General features: G+C 49.4%; 1 protein-coding gene across 1 annotated transcript in view; it reads left to right on the forward strand.

Moving 5' to 3' along the window:
* The window catches only part of LOC138568906 (uncharacterized), a 513,515-nt gene that overhangs the window by 333,467 nt on the left and 162,032 nt on the right, over positions 1-18,016 (forward strand). The window contains exon 5 of the mRNA XM_069646685.1: positions 11,718-12,256. Coding sequence (XP_069502786.1) covers positions 11,718-12,256 — 539 coding nt within the window. The remainder of the gene's footprint in view (positions 1-11,717; positions 12,257-18,016) is intronic.

The raw sequence follows: 18,016 nt of genomic DNA on the forward strand, positions 1-18,016 counted from the left end.
GCCATGCCCTAGTCAGTTTTTTCAGATAATCAGTAAACTCATCTCCTAAAATCGTAGCGCTTCTGTGTGCAACTGAGTGTCTACGCAGTGGGGAATGTGCTGTGTGCATTCATCTTCCCGTTATAATCTCGTGCGGGGACAAGTGGTGGTCCTTACTTGGCTGATTCCTCAGCTCGAATAGTGCAAGGGGTAAACAATACACCCAGTTCTTTTTGAGTGAGAAACATAGTTTAGACATCTTCCTTTTAACAGGCCGTTCATCTTCTTGACAACGGCATTACTTTGAGGGTGATAAATCGAGCAAAGCTTATGTTTAATCCCTAATAATGCAGTAACTTCCTTGAACAGCTCATTCACAAAATGAGTGCCGTTGTCTGAGCGAATCACGCCGCATATTCCCTAGCGCGGGAATACCTCTCTCACTAGGAACTTTGCGGCGCACTTACCATCAGGGCGTGCACATGGACCAGCCTCAACCCACCTAGAGAATGGACATACAACTACTATCATGTAGCATGCCCCATTACACCTTTCCCCCATGTCTGCGTAATCAATATGTAGTTCCCGGAAGGGCCCTGTAGGTTTTGAAATTGTCCCTCTGAGTGTCCGTAATGTCATCCCAGAATTGTATATCTGACATGTTGTGCACTCCATTGCTAATCTTGATATATGTTCCTGGAGCCCAGGCACAAACCAATCTTCTTGTATCTCTGCTGCTATGTGTTGTTTGGCATTATGTGCTGGAAAGTGTAATTGCTGGAACGCTATCTCCATTAGTTTAATGGGCATCACCACTTTACCTGTGTTATTTTGGCGCCATAATAAGTCTGTTGCCGACTGGCTGCAACCCCTTTTTTCCCACAATGCTTTATCCCCATTACTTGCTCCTTCCTGCAACTCTAGTATTTGCGATATAGGCATGGCATTGTACTCTTCTGGTAGTCCTTCACTTGCTTGTTGCTGCAAAAGGTACTCACGTGCAGTTTCCTTTTGAAAATATGACGCCTCCTTGGCGGCAGCGTCCGCTTCCGCGTTTCCCAAAGATACAATATCTGTATTAGACGTATGGGCTTGGCACTTGACGATTGCCACCATTGTAGGTTCTTTCAGTGCCTCAATTAATTCCTGTAGCAGTTCGGCATGTTGTACGGAGTCCCATCCGCCCTGCGAAACCCTCTCCGCCCCCACCGTGCCAAACCACCGTGTACGGTGGTAGTCATGTATGCTGAATCTGTGTATATTGTCACTGTGCATCCCTTGGCTGCACGTAATGCTTCAATTAGGGCAATAAGTTCTGCTGCTTCAGCTGAAAAGTGCGATGGCAGGCGATATTGTACTAACACTTCGTACTCAACTTCCTCTAGTCTCACTACCGCCATTCCCACATGTTTTTCACCTGTATCCATGTCAATTGATGCTGATCCATCTACAAAGTACACTTCTCTTTCCGTTAGGGCATTTTCACTCACCACTGGGCCCTCTCCCTGTTCTCCTGTATATGTTGCACAATCATGCTCTTGCATGTCTTCTAATGTACATGTTTCTGTGATGAATGTCGCCGGGTTTACTGTTCTGCACCTTACTATGTGGATGTTAACGCTGGATAATATTATCTCGTACGTTGTTGCCCGCTGTGTTGTTAGTGTGCTTTTTGATCTTTCCAGTATCGCGAAAACGGAGTGTTCCACAAATAATGTAACGGAGCACCCCATTACTATAGTGGCACTTTTCTCAATGGCGAATGCGGCGGCAGCGAGAGACTGTTCGAACGCGAAGTGGCCTTGCATTACTGCGTCTAGTGTGCCACTGTAGTAAGCCAATGGCTTGTGTCCCATGGATGTCTTTTGTGTTAATACAGCTGTCATAAGTGTTCCTTTGCAGTAGGAAAACAAGTAAAATTCACGCTCATAATCCGGGTTGGCGAGTACTTGAGCACTTGAAATTAGCTGTTTCAGTGACGCAAATGAGTCACTCATCTCTTTTGACCATTTTATTTCTTTGTTCTTCCGCTGGGCCTCTTTGAGTGCTTGTAGTAACGGCCTTGTGTATTCTGCGTAATCTAGTATCTATGCTCTGCAGTAGTTGCACATTCCTAAAAACATTTGCATTTCTTTTACCGTTTTTGGCTCTCCTACTGCTGTGATCACTTCTACTTTGTCAGGTATTATCTTTTTGCCATCCTTTGATATCAGCTGTCCTAGGTATAATACTTCTGGTTGACAGTATTGTAGTTTCCCTCTGTCTACTTTGTAGCCTTTGTGGGCCAGCAGTGTCAGGAGGGTAACTGAGTCCTTCCTGCACTCTTCCTCATTCTGTGCGCAAATGAGCAGGTCATCTACCTACTGAATGATTGTGCTTTCAGCTGCCAAGTTTCCCAAATCTTTGTGGAGAATACGATTGAATATACTGGGGCTCTCACAGTAACCCTGTGGTAACCTGCAATGCTCATATCTTTTCCCCCCTAGTGTAAATGCTGTCAAGTATCTGCTCTCTTCTGCCAGGGGAATGGGGAAAAATGTATTTTTCAAATCAACTACTGTGAAATGTGATGTGTTTTTTGGGATACTGCAAAGTATCGATGCCGGGTTCGGGACTAGAGGAAACTCTTTTTGTATGACGTCATTTAGTGGGCGTAGATCCTGGATCATCCTCCATGCCCCTCCCTTTGCTTTCTTGATCGGGTAAATGCAAGTATTACATGGGGAATTTGAGTGTATTATTATTCCCTGGGCCATTAGGGCACTTATCGTTTCCTTTATCCCTTCCTTAGTTTCACGGGACAATGGGTACTGTTTTACTCGGGGCAGAATTGCTCCTGGTTTTAGCTTTATTGTGACTGGGGTAACTCCGTGCAACAACCCTACATCATGGGGGCCTGTAGTCCACAAGTTGCTTGGCACTAGTTTCATGTCATCATCAAAAAAGGAAGTTGGTGCTCCCACCACTGCCATAAACTGTACGGGCACTTGTCTCACCTGTATCAAGGTATCACATGGTATTGCTATTTCCATTATTATTTCTCCGTCACTTTCTGAGTCAGAAAAGAGGTCCTCACCTGATAGATCACGTAAGGCAATGTCAGCATTGATGCACAACACAGTGCGCCATTCACATCCGTCTATGTCCATACCAATTACTGCAATTCTTTTGGCTGATATCTGTACCGCATGTAAATCTAGAGATATCATTGAACCAGGTGCAATGTCTGTGTGCACTATTGGGCGGAAGATGAATTCTGCTGGCACCCGCCACTCTAACTTTTTTAGATCAGGTACTACTCGGGCTAGTGTTTTTAATCATTCAATGAACACATTTGGGTCTACCGACATGCCACGTATCTCTGGTGCTGTTGCTCGCGCATGTACCACCAGCATTACACGCAGCGGACATATTCCTGGGGTGGAGCAAACTATCCCTCTTTCTGTGAAGGATATAGTCATATTGAGCTTGCTGAGAAGGTCCCTTCCGAGCAAGTTTATTGGTGACTGTTCATAATAAAGTAGGGGTGTTCTCACTGTTTTACCCCCACTGTCACATCCAAATCTTCTGTGTAAGGAACTTCAACGACAGCCCCAGAGAACCCCTGCGTCTCCAACCTACGGTTAGATAGCGGAAACCGACCTTCACGTATGCATGATTTTTCGACTCCCGAATCCACCATAAATATGAATTGCTTGTCTCCTATCTGCGCCCCTACTAATGGTTCCTCTGCTGCATTGTAGGTGGTAGATAGGATGGGACACGCAAGTGTTCCCTGTGGGCTGTCCTATGCTGGCTGCCTCATGGCTCCCCCTTGACTAAAGACATTGCCTGACACTACTGCTACACCGCTGTAGGGGGCTGGGGCAGGTGCCCCGTTTGCGACTGTTGCGAAAGGGTTTCCTTGTGTGTAGTGCATAGGTTTGTCGTTCTGTGGGTGGCCCTGTGCTCTATGGTTTTGAACTGGTCTTTGGTCTACATACCCTTGCTCCTGTTGCCTCTGTTGTCTTCCCATTGGGAGGCCGTATGGGCTCCCTGGGTGGGGGTTACCGTATTGCTCCATATCCTGAAATCCGTTGTTTGGTCTGTTCATACATTCTCGTGAGAAGTGCCCCCACCTCCCGCAATTCCAGCAAATCCCTTGTGCACCTCTGAGGCCTTGCCCCCATACCCTCCATTACCACCGTACCCCTGCCCACCTCCTCTACGACCCCTGTACCCACCTCGTCCCCCTCGAGGGGCCCAATCCTGCCACTGCGGACCTCCGTACTGCTCCTGTCCGTTCCACTGTGGTTATCCCGCTCCTGCCCAATTCGCTGCCATCCTCCCCTGTATTGCTTCCAGCCCCTCCGCCTCCTCTTCTCTCTCCCTGTTATGTGGGAGCGCCGCTACTGCTGCAGCGACCTTCACCAGTTTCTTTGTACTAACTTGGCCTCATCTGCCAATCTTTTTTGTGCTATTTCTTTTTCTCGTTCCTTTATACGTTTGCAGTGGTGTACTATTATACTCTGCATTTCGGGCCACCCCTTCGCCTCCATCCCTGCAATTTTGTCAAGTGCTTTCTGTACCTCCTTAGGCAGGCCTCTCTTGATTATGAAATAAAATAATGATGTTAACTGGTACCAGGCGTGCCCGTTGCCGCTCTCCACATCTCCTGTACCCGGAAAATGTAATCCATAGCATCCTCCCCCTCGTTCATTGTGCATTGCATAACCGACTGTAAGTCTGGGGTGTCTGGAAATGTTTCTCTTAATGCGTCCCACACTCGTGCTCGCACTGTGTTGAATGAGGCACCATCATGGCGGTCACAGTCTAGTGTTATCCCCGGGAAACCAGCTTTTACCCACACTCTATCTGCTTGGTCCCCAACCGCTGATACTAGTAGGCTTTTTACATCCCCTACCGCCAGGGGGACCCCAGCTGTGTGCTTCTCGAATGCATATATCCACTTACTTGCCCCTCCGGACAGTGGTGGTTAACAGCTTTAACAGATTGGCCTTATCCATCTGAGCCCAGGGTTTGTAATTTGGTCTCCCTCCTCCCCTGTGTAACAATGGGAGTTGTAACTTCCTCTTTGTCGCTTTGCTTGTACTCACCTTTGTTCTCTTCTTTCATAGCGGAGCCATTCTCCCCAATCTATTCCTTAATCGCCCTGTCCATTCCTCATCCATTGTTCTCTCTAAATGTGCACCATCCATCCTCCCGCTCTCTCCTCCCATTGCTGCACTTAATCTCCCACCTTCTTCTTCGTCGTCCTCCACATCACGCCATAAATCCTCCCTTCCCCCTGTGACCATTATTTCATCATCTGCATGTTCACTTGCCCCATCTATTTCTATTATTCGCGTGGGCTCTTCTTGTATTCGGAACAATATTTCCCCCTTCTTCCACCCCTCCTCAATTGTCCTGTCATGGTTTTGTGTCCTTGGTGTTTGCTCTGACCCGGCAACATTAGTCCCACTTTGCTCACAAATATTTTTAATTCTAGATAATTCTTCTCTTGCTAATGAGAGCCTGGAATCTAAATCCTGTGTTAGCTTCTCTATGTCTACTGTGGGTGTACTTATCTGTCCACGCTGTCTATGGCTCTAATGCGGCGGGGGTGCAGTCGGGCCATGTGTTGTTGTAACTTCAGTTGGGGGCACACATGTGGGGTCACTATGTCCTTCTGCCGGCACCGGTTTATTAAGTATAGGGTACAACCGTGTCACTTCACCTGGCTTTCCTTCCTCTATCATTTTTTTATCGTCTTTGGGTATCAGTAATGGGTTATCGGTGGTGGACGGCAAATTGGTCGTTGGTTCTTTCTTTTTGACAGGAGGCACCTCTTCAAACAATCGCCAGAGATCTAATATCTCCCTCCTACTATGGAACTGTTTCCCTTTATATTTCATAAAGATGCAGGTAGCCACCATGTCTAGAACATTTTTGTCAAACGATCCTCCTTCGGGCCATATTTGGGGCAGACCCTCTCCCTTTAACTCTGTGACCCACTGATCGTGGTATTTTGTAATGCGTTCAGCATACCCAGGTAAACTCTTACAGATATGGGCCAGGGGTTTTTCTGTCCCCATTGTATGCACTTGGCTTGTGTATCACTATATATATATATATATGTGTATCTTTTAAAACCTTGTGTGTTTTTAACACCTTGGCAATAAGGGAGTGTGTGTGAGTGTATCTTATACTGAAAATAACTTAGGGGGCACATACAAGAGCAAACCACCTTTGCACAGTACCAATATTTCCAGCACAAATATTCAAAAGAAACAGCTTAATTCATTGGGCTTACCACCTTATAATGTCTCCTGGTCACACTTACCATGACCACACCATAATCATGCACATTTTACCATTCACTAAAATCATCATAACATGGCTACGCTTGAACACATATAATGCATATACAATGATAGTCAGTACCCTATTGATAGTTAACCTTTAATCTTTTTCCTCCCTCCCTAGTTGACCTCTTCTTTCTTTATTTGATATGAGGTCCCCCTTTTTCTCTAATCTCTTTTTGTCTTTGCTCAGTATTAACCTATTTTTATTCATAGTCCCAGAAAGAATGAAAGAAAAGCGTTTACTAATATATTCACCGTGTCTCCGTTTTCTGCCAGACACCTTTATCTTATTCTCCACTTGTTCATATATTCCCAGTACTAGTCAAGATAGCACTATGCGGCGCCGCCTTCTACCCCCTTGCAGAGCTAGGTTCCCGTCTCTTTATCTCTTTTCACCTTTTGATCCTAATGGCCATATGCAAAGAAAAAGTAAAGAAAGTATAGGGTTGTTTTTAGTGGTCCCAAACGTGTCCCCTTTTAAATGACCTCATTTTTTATCCTGTTACCTTCCCCTACTCCCCTTATGATCACTCGCCCTTAATACTCACGTGCCCATCTTGAACCGAGAGTCTCCGAACTGGGTTCGTCCAGGCGGCGCTGCCACACGCTCAACGGACAGCACCAGCTCCGGCGGGCGGTACTCAAAGGGGATTTTTTGAAACAGGATCCCGTACCCTTTCTCTAGTCAGTGCACACTTTCAAAGCGTACCAGTTGCCGTAGGCGGGTAGCTTTCCGGAGCAGGCGTACCGTGCGTCTCCCCTTTCGACCGGAGATTTTCGTGCCAGAGGGGACGGAAGGGATATATTGGGAGATGTAATCACGCAATCGGGGTAACCACTGTAGGTGAGCATCCCCAGATAGCACGACCCTCCCCGCAATGAGAGGCAGTAATGGACTCTCCCAAAATGGGAATAAGGCTAGGACCAAGTGCGGGTGAGCTTAATGGAAGTTTATCTAAGTCAAATAGGGCATGCAAAGAACTAAATAGAGAAATAAAAAAATAAATAAAAAAAAACTCTGCAAACTCCGAGAGCGCTCTGTCTGACAATCGCAAAGACAGGCGTTTATATTTACAAAAAGTGTCATAGGCACCTACACACTATAGGGGGCACATGTTCATGGGGATTTGGTGGCGTCGACTAACTATATGTGCAGCTATGATGCGTCGCTCCGTGGTTGGTGGACACCGCCGGGTGCCAACGTGGGGTGGGCAGGTCAGCTGGGCTCATCCGGGAGGTGCTGTCCGGCCAGGCGTGATCAGTGTCATTGATGGACGTCTTTCTAAGCTTTCTGCCCTAATGGCCACGCACACCCCATTCATTCAATACTGCAATGTCAGTTGTCCTGTAAATCCTACAATAGGTTATTCTACAGGTTAATACAACACAGGAGGAATGCACATTAGGTGGAGTACTTTGACGATACATCAATACAGGTTTGCTGTTATCCTGTTGACTAGGTATCATAGGCCACGGGGTCGGGTCTCAGGGCACGGGGTAAGCTGTCTGAGCTTTGGGTCTCGTTAGAAGTAATGACAGATGCTTTTACACAATGTTGGTGCAATATTAGGTGTCTTATTTTACAAGCGTCATTAATCTGGGGTGAAATGGTAGGTCGTGGGACCTATGAGGGGGCACCTCTGGCCTCTGGTTATGGCTGGATTTATTGCTGGGCTGTAAATAATTCAGGTGGCTGTTCGTGGCCGTGTGAGCTGCGGGGGAACATGAATGCTTGAAGCGGCTCCAGCCGAATTGGGGGAGGTGAGGCGGTGTAGCTCGGGCCTTTGCTTTCTCTGGCAGGCTTCAATGGGAAGGGAGGGGAAGTGACCTTGGATATTCCCACGATGATATTCTTCTCGTATGCATCAAATTATATGTTAAACAAAGGGATTCGTATAATGTATAATGCTTATTGGTTTTCTAAAGGGTTACACGTCTATATTCTTTGCACCAGTACATAGTCATTTCAAAACATGTTAACTATATCAAAATTTCTATTAATCACTACAGGGTAAGTATTTGCAAAATTAGCAGCTCTTGCATTATATGGTAAACACGATACGTGAGGTAGCATTAGGGTTGGTGGAGCACGCAGGAGCAACAGACCAATATGGTTGACAGCAGTAATACACGTTTAACTCGTACATTCACATTTGATGGCATTCCATGTATCTCCTTAAACAATTTACATGAGCTCACAATACTGTCGCGCTTGTGCTCCTTTGCACCCTAGTCGCATCAGGGTAGTCATGGCATAAGGACTTGGTATCACTCTCTTTACATTACCCCTAGAGGAGCACATAGTAGGAGGCCAGGGGCACTGAGTGTTTGCACATAACTCAGGGGGTTTGGGTATCGTGACCATTTTGTCACATAATAACACATTCTTCTATTCTTACAGTGTTTGTAGGTTTTTGACAAGGGGGTCATGCAGAAGAGATATTATTGTGATGCATTATATATATATATATATATATATATATATATATAGTTAAACAGTTTCTTGGTATAGGATCGAGGCTTTTGTTTCATCAGGGACGATTTAGTTATTTTCCAAGCCAGGCCCGCTGCCCGGGTCACGCTGAGGATAATGATGCACTGCGCAAGGTGAAAGATACAGTGTATGCTCTAACACTAGCTCATGTCCGACTGTTCGTGGGAACGGGATTTCAGCAGATCTGCCAGGGAGCGGAGGCAACAGGGGTAGGCGAGGACTCTCTGAAGGTGGGGGCCGTGCTGCAGCGCACAAGGAATCATGTCTTAAGATGGCGTTCTGGTTTTCAAAATGGTTTCCAGGACCTAGCCTAATACAGTACGTTTGGTCAATGTGTCGGCCAGTGGTCCACCCACCACCTGGGCCCTGGTGGCAGGGGGTCCGCTGACGAGTCATAGACATCACAAGGAGTGGTCTGCAGGGGGGGTCTCTTTCACCTGTCCTCCCATACAGAGGCCAGTACCCCAGAGGATAAGGGCCCCCATTCCTAGAGCTGCCACCTGCCCTGGTGTAGAGAGGCCAGTACCCCAGAGGATAAGGGCTCCCATTCCTAGAGCTGCCACCTGCCCTGTTGTAAAGAGGCCAGTACCCCAGAGGATAAGGGCCCCCATTCCTATAGCTGCCACCTGTCCTGTTGTAGAGAGGACAATACCCCAGAGGATAAGGGCGCCTATTCCTAGAGCTGCCACCTGCCCTGGTGTAGAGAGGCCAGTACACTAGAGGATAAGGGGCCCCATTCCTAGAGCTGCCACCTGCCTTTGTGTAGAGAGGCCAGTACCTTGGAGGATAGGGGCCTCCATTCCTAGAGCTGCCACTTGCCCTGGTGTAGAGAGGGCAGTACCCCGGAGGATAAGGGCCCCATTCCTAGAGCTGCCACCTGCCCTGGTGTAGAGAGGCCAGTACTCCAGAGGATAAGGTCCCCCATTCCTAGAGCTGCCACCTGCCCTGGTGTAGAGAGGCCAGTACCTCGGAGGATAAGGGCCTCCATTCCTAGAGCTGCCACCTGCCCTGGTGTAGAGAGGCCAGTACCTCGGAGGATAAGGGCCTCCATTCCTAGAGCTGCCACCTGCCCTGGTGTAGAGAGGCCAGTACCCTGGAGGATAAGGGCCCCATTCCTAGAGTTGCCACCTGCCCTGGTGTAGAGAGGCCAGTACTCCAGAGGATAAGGTCCCCCATTCCTAGAGCTGCCACCTGCCCTGGTGTAGAGAGGCCAGTACCTCGGAGGATAAGGGCCTCCATTCCTAGAGCTGCCACCACCTGCCCTGGTGTAGAGAGGGCAGTACCCCAGAGGATAAGGGCCCCATTCCTAGAGCTGCCACCTGCCCTGGTGTAGAGAGGGCAGTACCGCAGAGTATAAAGGCCCCCATTGCTAGAGCTGCCACCTGCCTTGGTGTAGAGAGGCCAGTCCTTGATTGCAGCGCCTTGTCCTGGTTTATGGGGAGAGGCGCTATACCTCTCTCCAGGCCTAAGGTCTCTGTACTAGCAGCTCCCAGAGGCTGCAGAGTTACTCGCTCTGTGCAGTGTGCCTGGGCCCTGGGGGTGGCTTCCAGTCTGGGGGGGCGCCTGGTTAAACTAGGCGTCCTTAGCGGGTTTCCGGGAGCAGACTCGTAATAGGGCCTTTAACCCCTTACTGCCAGGGTTGGAATGATCCCCAATGAGTTTAAAAGTATCCTTATTAACAGGGAGGGGATCAGGGTTAAGGCAGTAGTAGACGGATTTACTCAGATTGTAGCCATCCATTATGAAGCAGATATAAAGCAGACAGTGGGCCTCATTACACGTTGTGCGGTAAAATCCGCAAATTACTGGCATGGCGCCCTTAACGTGTCCGCCCTCGCAGGAGGGCGCTAATAGCGTACCATTACGAGTACGCAGACACGAGCATTGCGCCATGCCAGTAATGCCCCGGCTGCGTTGCCGCTAAACTCCCCCAAAAGTCACTTACCGTCTTCCTCGACAGTGCAGATAGCAACTCCGCCTTGACGCAGCATGCAAATAGCGGTCACCGCTAATAGCGGTGACCGTTAAATACCGGAACCGGAAAAAGCGTCATCGCACAGGAACGGGAAAGAGCTTGGCGGCCATCTTTAAAAACACAATCCATTGCCATCCTCTGCCCCCTGGACCTGTTTGTGTTACCTTGCTGTCTGAGATCCATTGGAACACCGTTACCATGCACAAGGCACTTAAAAAAACCACAGACCGCCAGCGGAAGGAAAAGTTCTCTACTGAGGAGTTACTCATGCTGATTCAGACCTTATCGGACAATGCTGCAGTGGTCTTCGCAAATGACATGCGGCGGGAGACCCTCCTGAAGAAAAAGGCTATCTGGGACGAAGTGGCAATGAAAGTGAGTGCTGTAGGCAGCAGCACGCGCACTGTACGCGAGTGCAGAAAAAGATGGGATGACCTGAGACTCCGGGTCAGAATGATCCTGGCAGAGAATCATAAGACTGCCACCGCTGGCGGATCTGGGTCGCCAATCAAGTTAAAGGAGTGGGAGGAGACATGCTCCAACCTCATCGGAGTCGAATGTATTGAGGGAGTTGGGAGGATGGAGCATGGCGTGGCAGACACTTCTGATGGAGGTAAGTGCACTGATGCAAGCATGCAATGTGAATGTACAGGTCCCCACAAATGTCAGCCCTGGATCACCTCATGGATGGCCAAACATCCAAACATGCATCCCACCCTGCCCATGTCAGTGCCAGACCCACACACATGCACACATCAACAGAGCCAAGTGCCACACACAACACTGCATGGATGAGCCACTGAAATGACACATCACCTGCATCCTTCACAATGAAGTCCAAACGGCCTTAACTGAATTCATGTTGTAGCCTGCACTGAGTACATTGAACCATAACCAATGACATCCCCCTTCTTGTCCCCGACAGGGTCACATACAGACAGCGAGGAAGCATCCCAGGCACCCCCTGTGCAGAAGATAAAAAGGCCACAGCCCAGCGAGGACGCCCCAACGACATCAAGGGGAAAAGGCTCAAGGCTCCATTTGCAGCGTTCAAAACATTGTTTGAGCGCCACTGCCAGTGCTACGCCAAACCCTACTGCCCCGCCTCTGGAGGTTCACCCCCGCCCCCAATCACAGCCACCGAGGGTCCACCCTCAGCTGCAGCCAGTTCGGCAGGAGAGGCGGCAGCCATTGCCCCATTGTCTGATGTGGATGAGCCTACAGATCTCGACCTGGCCATGCACACCCCAAGCCCTGCTCGAACCCCAGAGCCATCACCCCAACACACACCTGTCTCCAACGTCACTGGTGACGATACCATGGAGGCCTTCAGTAGCCCCCCGGAGCCTACATCTGTACACCGGCCAGCATCAGAACGCGCAGCAGCCACACCCCCACAGCCCGACGCTGCCCTTGACCTGGCCAGCATCATCCAGCGGCAACAGGCTCTCACTGTGCTGGTTGGTCAGCATGTCGAGGAGGCTGCCCGTCTCAGGGTGGAGCTCGGGGAGACATCCAGGCACTCCAGGGAGGGGATGGAATCGTGCACAGACAGGCTGTGTGGGGAGCTCATATGCGTCTGGGAGGTGCTCACACGCATTGGGGATGCAATGGACCGCCAATTCCTACCACCACCAGCACCAGGACAGTCTCCCACCTCTTCATCCACCAGTTCACGGCAGACAAGCCCACTCAGACGCTCTGCACACACCACCAGGCACACCTCCAGCCAGCCCCCAAATGCTGGTCCTGCCAATGACCAATAGGGTGTGAATGTCCATTCCCCTGTGTGCATGCCTGGACGCAAACATTGTTGGAGACTCATGAGGGACAGTTGTGGGGGGTGGGGGAAGGGTGTGATGGGACAGTTGTGGGGGGTGGGGGGAAGGGTGTGATGGGACAGTTGTGGGGGCTGGGGGGAAGGGTGTGATGGGACAGTTGTGGGGGCTAGGGGAAGGGTGTGATGGGACAGTTGTGGGGGGTAAGGGTGGCGGGATGGTTGGGGACTTGCACATTTTTCTGTTTCTGTTCATTAATACACTGTTGTTTGAGCAAAGCACAGGCCTTGACTCCTTCATTGTGTGTGATCAATTTATTGACGCCAAGGTCCATTGTGAGCTAACAAACAGACACCAGTGCATCACCAGCCATATACAGGTGACAGTATGACTACATGTCACTCAGAATATTTGGTTGATCAAATGCTGTCTCACAGCACGTCCCTCCTGGCCATCCCCTCTTGCATGACCTGCATCCCCTTCACCTCCATCCTCATCCCATCATCATCCTCACCAGGTGACTCCATTTCAACGTCAGGGGGCAGTGGCACATTCCGTCTCATACACATATTGTGCAACATGACACATGCCATGGTGATCTTGGCCACCTTCTCATGGCCATACAGGAGAGCGCCACCAGACCTGCTCAGGCACCATAATCGTGACTTCAAAAGTCCAAAAGTCTGCTCGATCACGAGGCGGGTACGGGTATGTGCACGATTGTATTCTTCTTCGTGCATATTCTGTGGGTTCCGTACAGGTGTGAGGAGCCACCTCTTCAGGGGGTAGCCGGCATCACCTATATGGGGGAAGGAATGGGGTCCTGTTACTTTTCTACACAAGTGTGGCCTGTTCATATCACATACTTTGACCTATCATTGGGATTCATGTACATAATCAACTGCATGAATGAAAATGGTCTGTGTAACTGCTTTGTGCAAAGGTGAGCACAAGCATGCAAGTAGACATGCCCCATTGATGCCTCCAACAGTGACTGCCATGTCCTGGGTGAGGCCAGGTCATTGGTGTCCCTGTGGGCAGGCACATTTGGTACCACACTGGTGGTGTACTGTCCTTCCAACATTGCTGTTGCCATGCTGAGAGGCATCACTTCAGTGGTGCCATGGGTTCGTGGTGCATTGCCATGGCTAGGGGGTATCCCTTTGCATGCATCGAAGGGCACAATGCATTGTTGATGTTGTGCTGTAGGAATGCTGTATGACTATGTTGACGGCATGGATGACATTTGTGTATTTCGTGGCGTGGAGTGTCGTGCAATGTGGATGAGGATCAATGTTTGATGTTACTAGAATTGGATTGTCAGCTGTGTTGTGCAGCATGTACTTGCATGTCCATTCATCTCAAGTACGTTGCTGCCCTCCCAGAGGGACATTTGCATACATCTGTATGTGCATTTGGGCGACGGACTACAGGCTACACCCAGTTGGAGTATCTATCTACCCCCCCAATTCCCCCCCAATCACACTGCCATGCGCTTGGCCTGCTACTCACCAAGTAGCCACAAACGTTGTCCCATTTGTCGCTCCATGTAGCGGGGGATAGTTGAGTTCCGCAAGACCATGGAATCATGGGTAGATCCTGGAAATCGGGCACAGCAATGTGTGATTATCTTGTTGGCGTCACATACCATTTGGACATTGATGGAGTGGAATTGCTTCCTGTTTCGGTACACTACTTCATTGTGATGTGGGACGAGCAATTCCACATGTGTACAGTCGATGGCCCCAATGCAACTTGGGATGCCTGCCAGTGAATAGAAGCCAACTTTGGTGTTTGCAATCTCCTGGGCAGTCCGTGGCATGGATATGTGTTCGGGTGCATGCTTCAGGAGGGCATCAAGTACCTGGTTCAGTATGCATGAGAATACTGGTTGGGAGATGCCATGCATCTGCCCCACTGTATGCTGGTAGGTTCTTGTGGCCAGGAAGTGGAGCACTGTTACCACCTTGAGTAGAGGGGGGATGGCAGTTCTGATGTCTATGAGGCTCACAATGTCATTGTGTACCATGTCCACGATGCTGGTGATGGTGTCCCGGTCCAGACAGTACAGGGTGTGTATCTGCTCAGGTGTTAGGTTAAATGGACTGGCTCTGATCCGGGGAATTGGTGGGTGCCTCTGTGGTATGATTAGGTGGTGTGGTGGTGCTTGCTGTGCCTGTCTAGCCCTCCTCCTCCTCCCTCTCCTCTGTGCTGCCTGTTGTTGTAGCATCAGCGCTGCAATCAGGTCCTCCAGGCCATGTAATGCTGCCAGTATTGGAACCATCTTGGTGTGGGAAGGGGTGTGGTGTGCTTCTTTTGAGCAGCCACAGTCTCCATTGCCTACACCTGTGCTAATTTTGGCCACCTGTGGCAGGTGTTAACACTGCCTAGTTCTTTTAACGGTTGGTTCATGATGGCGGTATTAGCGCCATGCCGGTAAGGGGTTTTGGGGGATTTACCATGCCGCTATTGCCATGTGCACTTGCCTTGTGATGGTGTCCTATTAGCGGCATGTCGTTATTTACGGGATGGCGGGTCGCGCGCACGCGGACTGACCGCTATTAGTGGCACCGTACTTAGCGATGCCGCTAATTGCGGTGAGCCGGGTCGTAATCCGCATGGGCATTTAACGTTACCGGTATTCCATTACCGGTAACGTTAAATCCCTATCCCTACCGCCATCCGTGTAATGAGGCCCAGTACATCACGCACTATACAAACACGTCCATCAGCCCACACAGTGATGACACAATCTTGAGATAATCAGAAGATTAAAACTACATAACATTTAGAAATCGTAAAACAACACAACTGGCCAGAACAAGATTAAGGCTTTGACACCAATTCTGAGCCTTGGGAATAGTTTGTGAGAGGAATACATTTTTAGCCCCTGCAAATGAGTTGCCTTTGCAGTTATAGATGATGTCAAATAAGGTGTTAGAGGGGCTTTCATTACTCTCCAGTAAAGGTTCATCTGACGTTTAATCAAGTTGGAGGTTAACAAACACAAGCCAAATTCCAGACACAAATATCCCATGGGCGAGCGAGGGAGGATTGTAATCCGATATTTCATTTTTGAATCTTCAATTTTCATTAAAGACTATGGGCCTCATTATTTTCATTAAAGACTATGGGCCTCATTATAAGATGTGCAGAATAGGTTTAACGGCGCCGGTAATGGTGCCGGCGCCGTTAAACCCACTCCGCACTATTACGAGGTTCCCTCACGGGACACGCTGTGGACGTCCTTACCGGGTCCCGCAGGGGGACCAGGGAGCTAACAACGGGCCCATTATGAGTGGGCACGTTGTTAGCTCCCACGCCCATTCCAATTGAGCCCTATGGGGGCTCAAATGGGAATGGGGAAGGACCGGGCCCGGGTTCCCTGAAGGAGGAATTACCGGGCCCTCCATACTCGGAATGGCCTGGTATTTCCCCATTCAGGGAACCCGGACACGGTTTTGGAGGCAGCCATGGCACCAATAGCGCCATGGCTACCTCCAAAGTGGTAATGAGGCCCTATAACTTTGAACTTAATGGGCCTCATTACGACCTCGGCGGTAGCCATGCCGCTATTGGTGACATGGCTGCTGCCGAAATTGCGTCTGGGTTCCCAGAATGAGGAATTACCGGGCCATTCCGAGTTCAGAGGGCCCGGTAATTCCTCCTTCTAGGAACCCGGACCTTCCCCATTCCCATTTCATCCCCCATAGGGCTGAATGGGAATGGGTGAGGGAGCAAACAACGGGCCGATTACGAGCGGCCCGTTGTTTGCTCCCTCCTCCCCTCGCGGGACCCGCTCTGCATGTCTGGTAAAACCAGACGTGCAGACCGGGTCCTGCGAGGGAACCTCGTAATCAGATGGGACGGGGTTGACGGCGCCGGCACCTTTACCGGCGCCGTTAACCCCGTCCCGCCTGGGTTATAATGAGGCCCAATGACACATACATACATGTGTAACCCCTGAAATGCATTTGCCTCCTGGCAGTGTGGGCGAGGTTAGGCTGAGGGCGGTAAGAGGGGGCAGAATAAGAGGAAAAGGGAGGGAAGAAAAATGAGAATGTGCCCATAACGGAGGGTGCCGTTAGGGCTGTGTCTTTTCTGTTATAATTCAGCCTGCATCGAGTCCTTCTACCCCTCAGGTTCCTTCCCCTTGCAAGGCAGTCTAGACAGGCTTTGGCTGTTTTGGGAAGTCTGTTGGATTAATTACTGCTTGGATAAATTAGCCCTCGGAAGGCAGGTTCAGTGTATCCCGTGGCATCGGCGCGCCGGGTACTAATCTGTTATACTTCAGCCTGCATCGAGTCTTTCTACCCCTCAGGTTCCTTCCCCTTGCAAGGCAGTCTAGGTGGGGCTTTGACTGTTTTGGGAAGTCTGTTGGATTAATTACTGCTTGGATAAAGTAGCCCTCGGAGGGCAGGTTCAGTGTATCCCGTGGCATCGGAGCGCCGGGTACTAATCTGATATAATTCAGCCTGTATCGAGTCCTTCTACCCCTCATGTTCCTTCCCCTTGCAAGGCAGTCTGTGCGGGGCTTTGGCTGTTTTGGGAAGTCTGTTGGATGAATTACTGTTTGAATCAGATAGCCCTCGCAGGGCAGGTTCAGTGTATCCCGTTAACCGCATTCTGCACAGGTTGTAATGAGGCCCTGTAACTTATAATGGAGTTTGTTAGGTACCTTTTTCTGTGTATGCATAACCTTGTAACTCATGTACATTATTTTTTTTTTTATATATATATATTTGTGTATATTCAAAAGAATTTTACAAAAGAAGAGCTGTAGAAGTAGGTTTCGCGGTAACTAGCCATGGTGACTAACCAGGGTGGGACCCTGTAACGGTTGTCATTTTCATTGTGTGCTCCAATATTTTTACGGTTGCCAAGAGCCAAGTAATTCGGTCTCCACTGATCAGTCTGTTCCACCAGGTGACCTCGTCCCACCCTCTTTCGTCCCTGATTAGATGTTTCAAGTAGGCCCCTCTAAGGATCTGATTTTTCGGGCATGTTAGAAGCAAGTGTCTGATGGATTCGGTATTGTTCTCGCATAAGCGACAAGCGCTCGTGTCGGATAAACCTCGGATCTTTCGAATTTCATTTGTGGCCACCAAGTTCAGCCTTATTCTTAGAAGCGCATTCCGTGCCCCCCTATTGGGGAATTTTTGCAGATACCTCATTGGCTCATTGAGCTTACGGAATGTTGGAGGCAAGTGCTCGAGTAGTTTGTTATTTGAGGCAGACTCCTGGGTTTGGATCCAGTCAAGCTCTTTCAATTTTTTGAACACTCTGGTTGGGTTTGAGGTGAGGTCGACTTCCGAGCAGGCGACTGAATGGAGTAAGGTCGAATTAGTTTCTTTCCATGCTGCCAGCATTTGCACCTTGCCAGAGTTTAACTCCTTGTTTAGGAGGCCATGGATTTCCTCGGTCTCATCCATGATGCATTTTCGAT

Source organism: Ambystoma mexicanum, chromosome 2q, assembly GCF_040938575.1.
Source record: "Ambystoma mexicanum isolate Mex_15411 chromosome 2q, UKY_AmexF1_1, whole genome shotgun sequence".
In the NCBI taxonomy this organism is placed as follows: Eukaryota; Metazoa; Chordata; class Amphibia; order Caudata; family Ambystomatidae; genus Ambystoma; species Ambystoma mexicanum.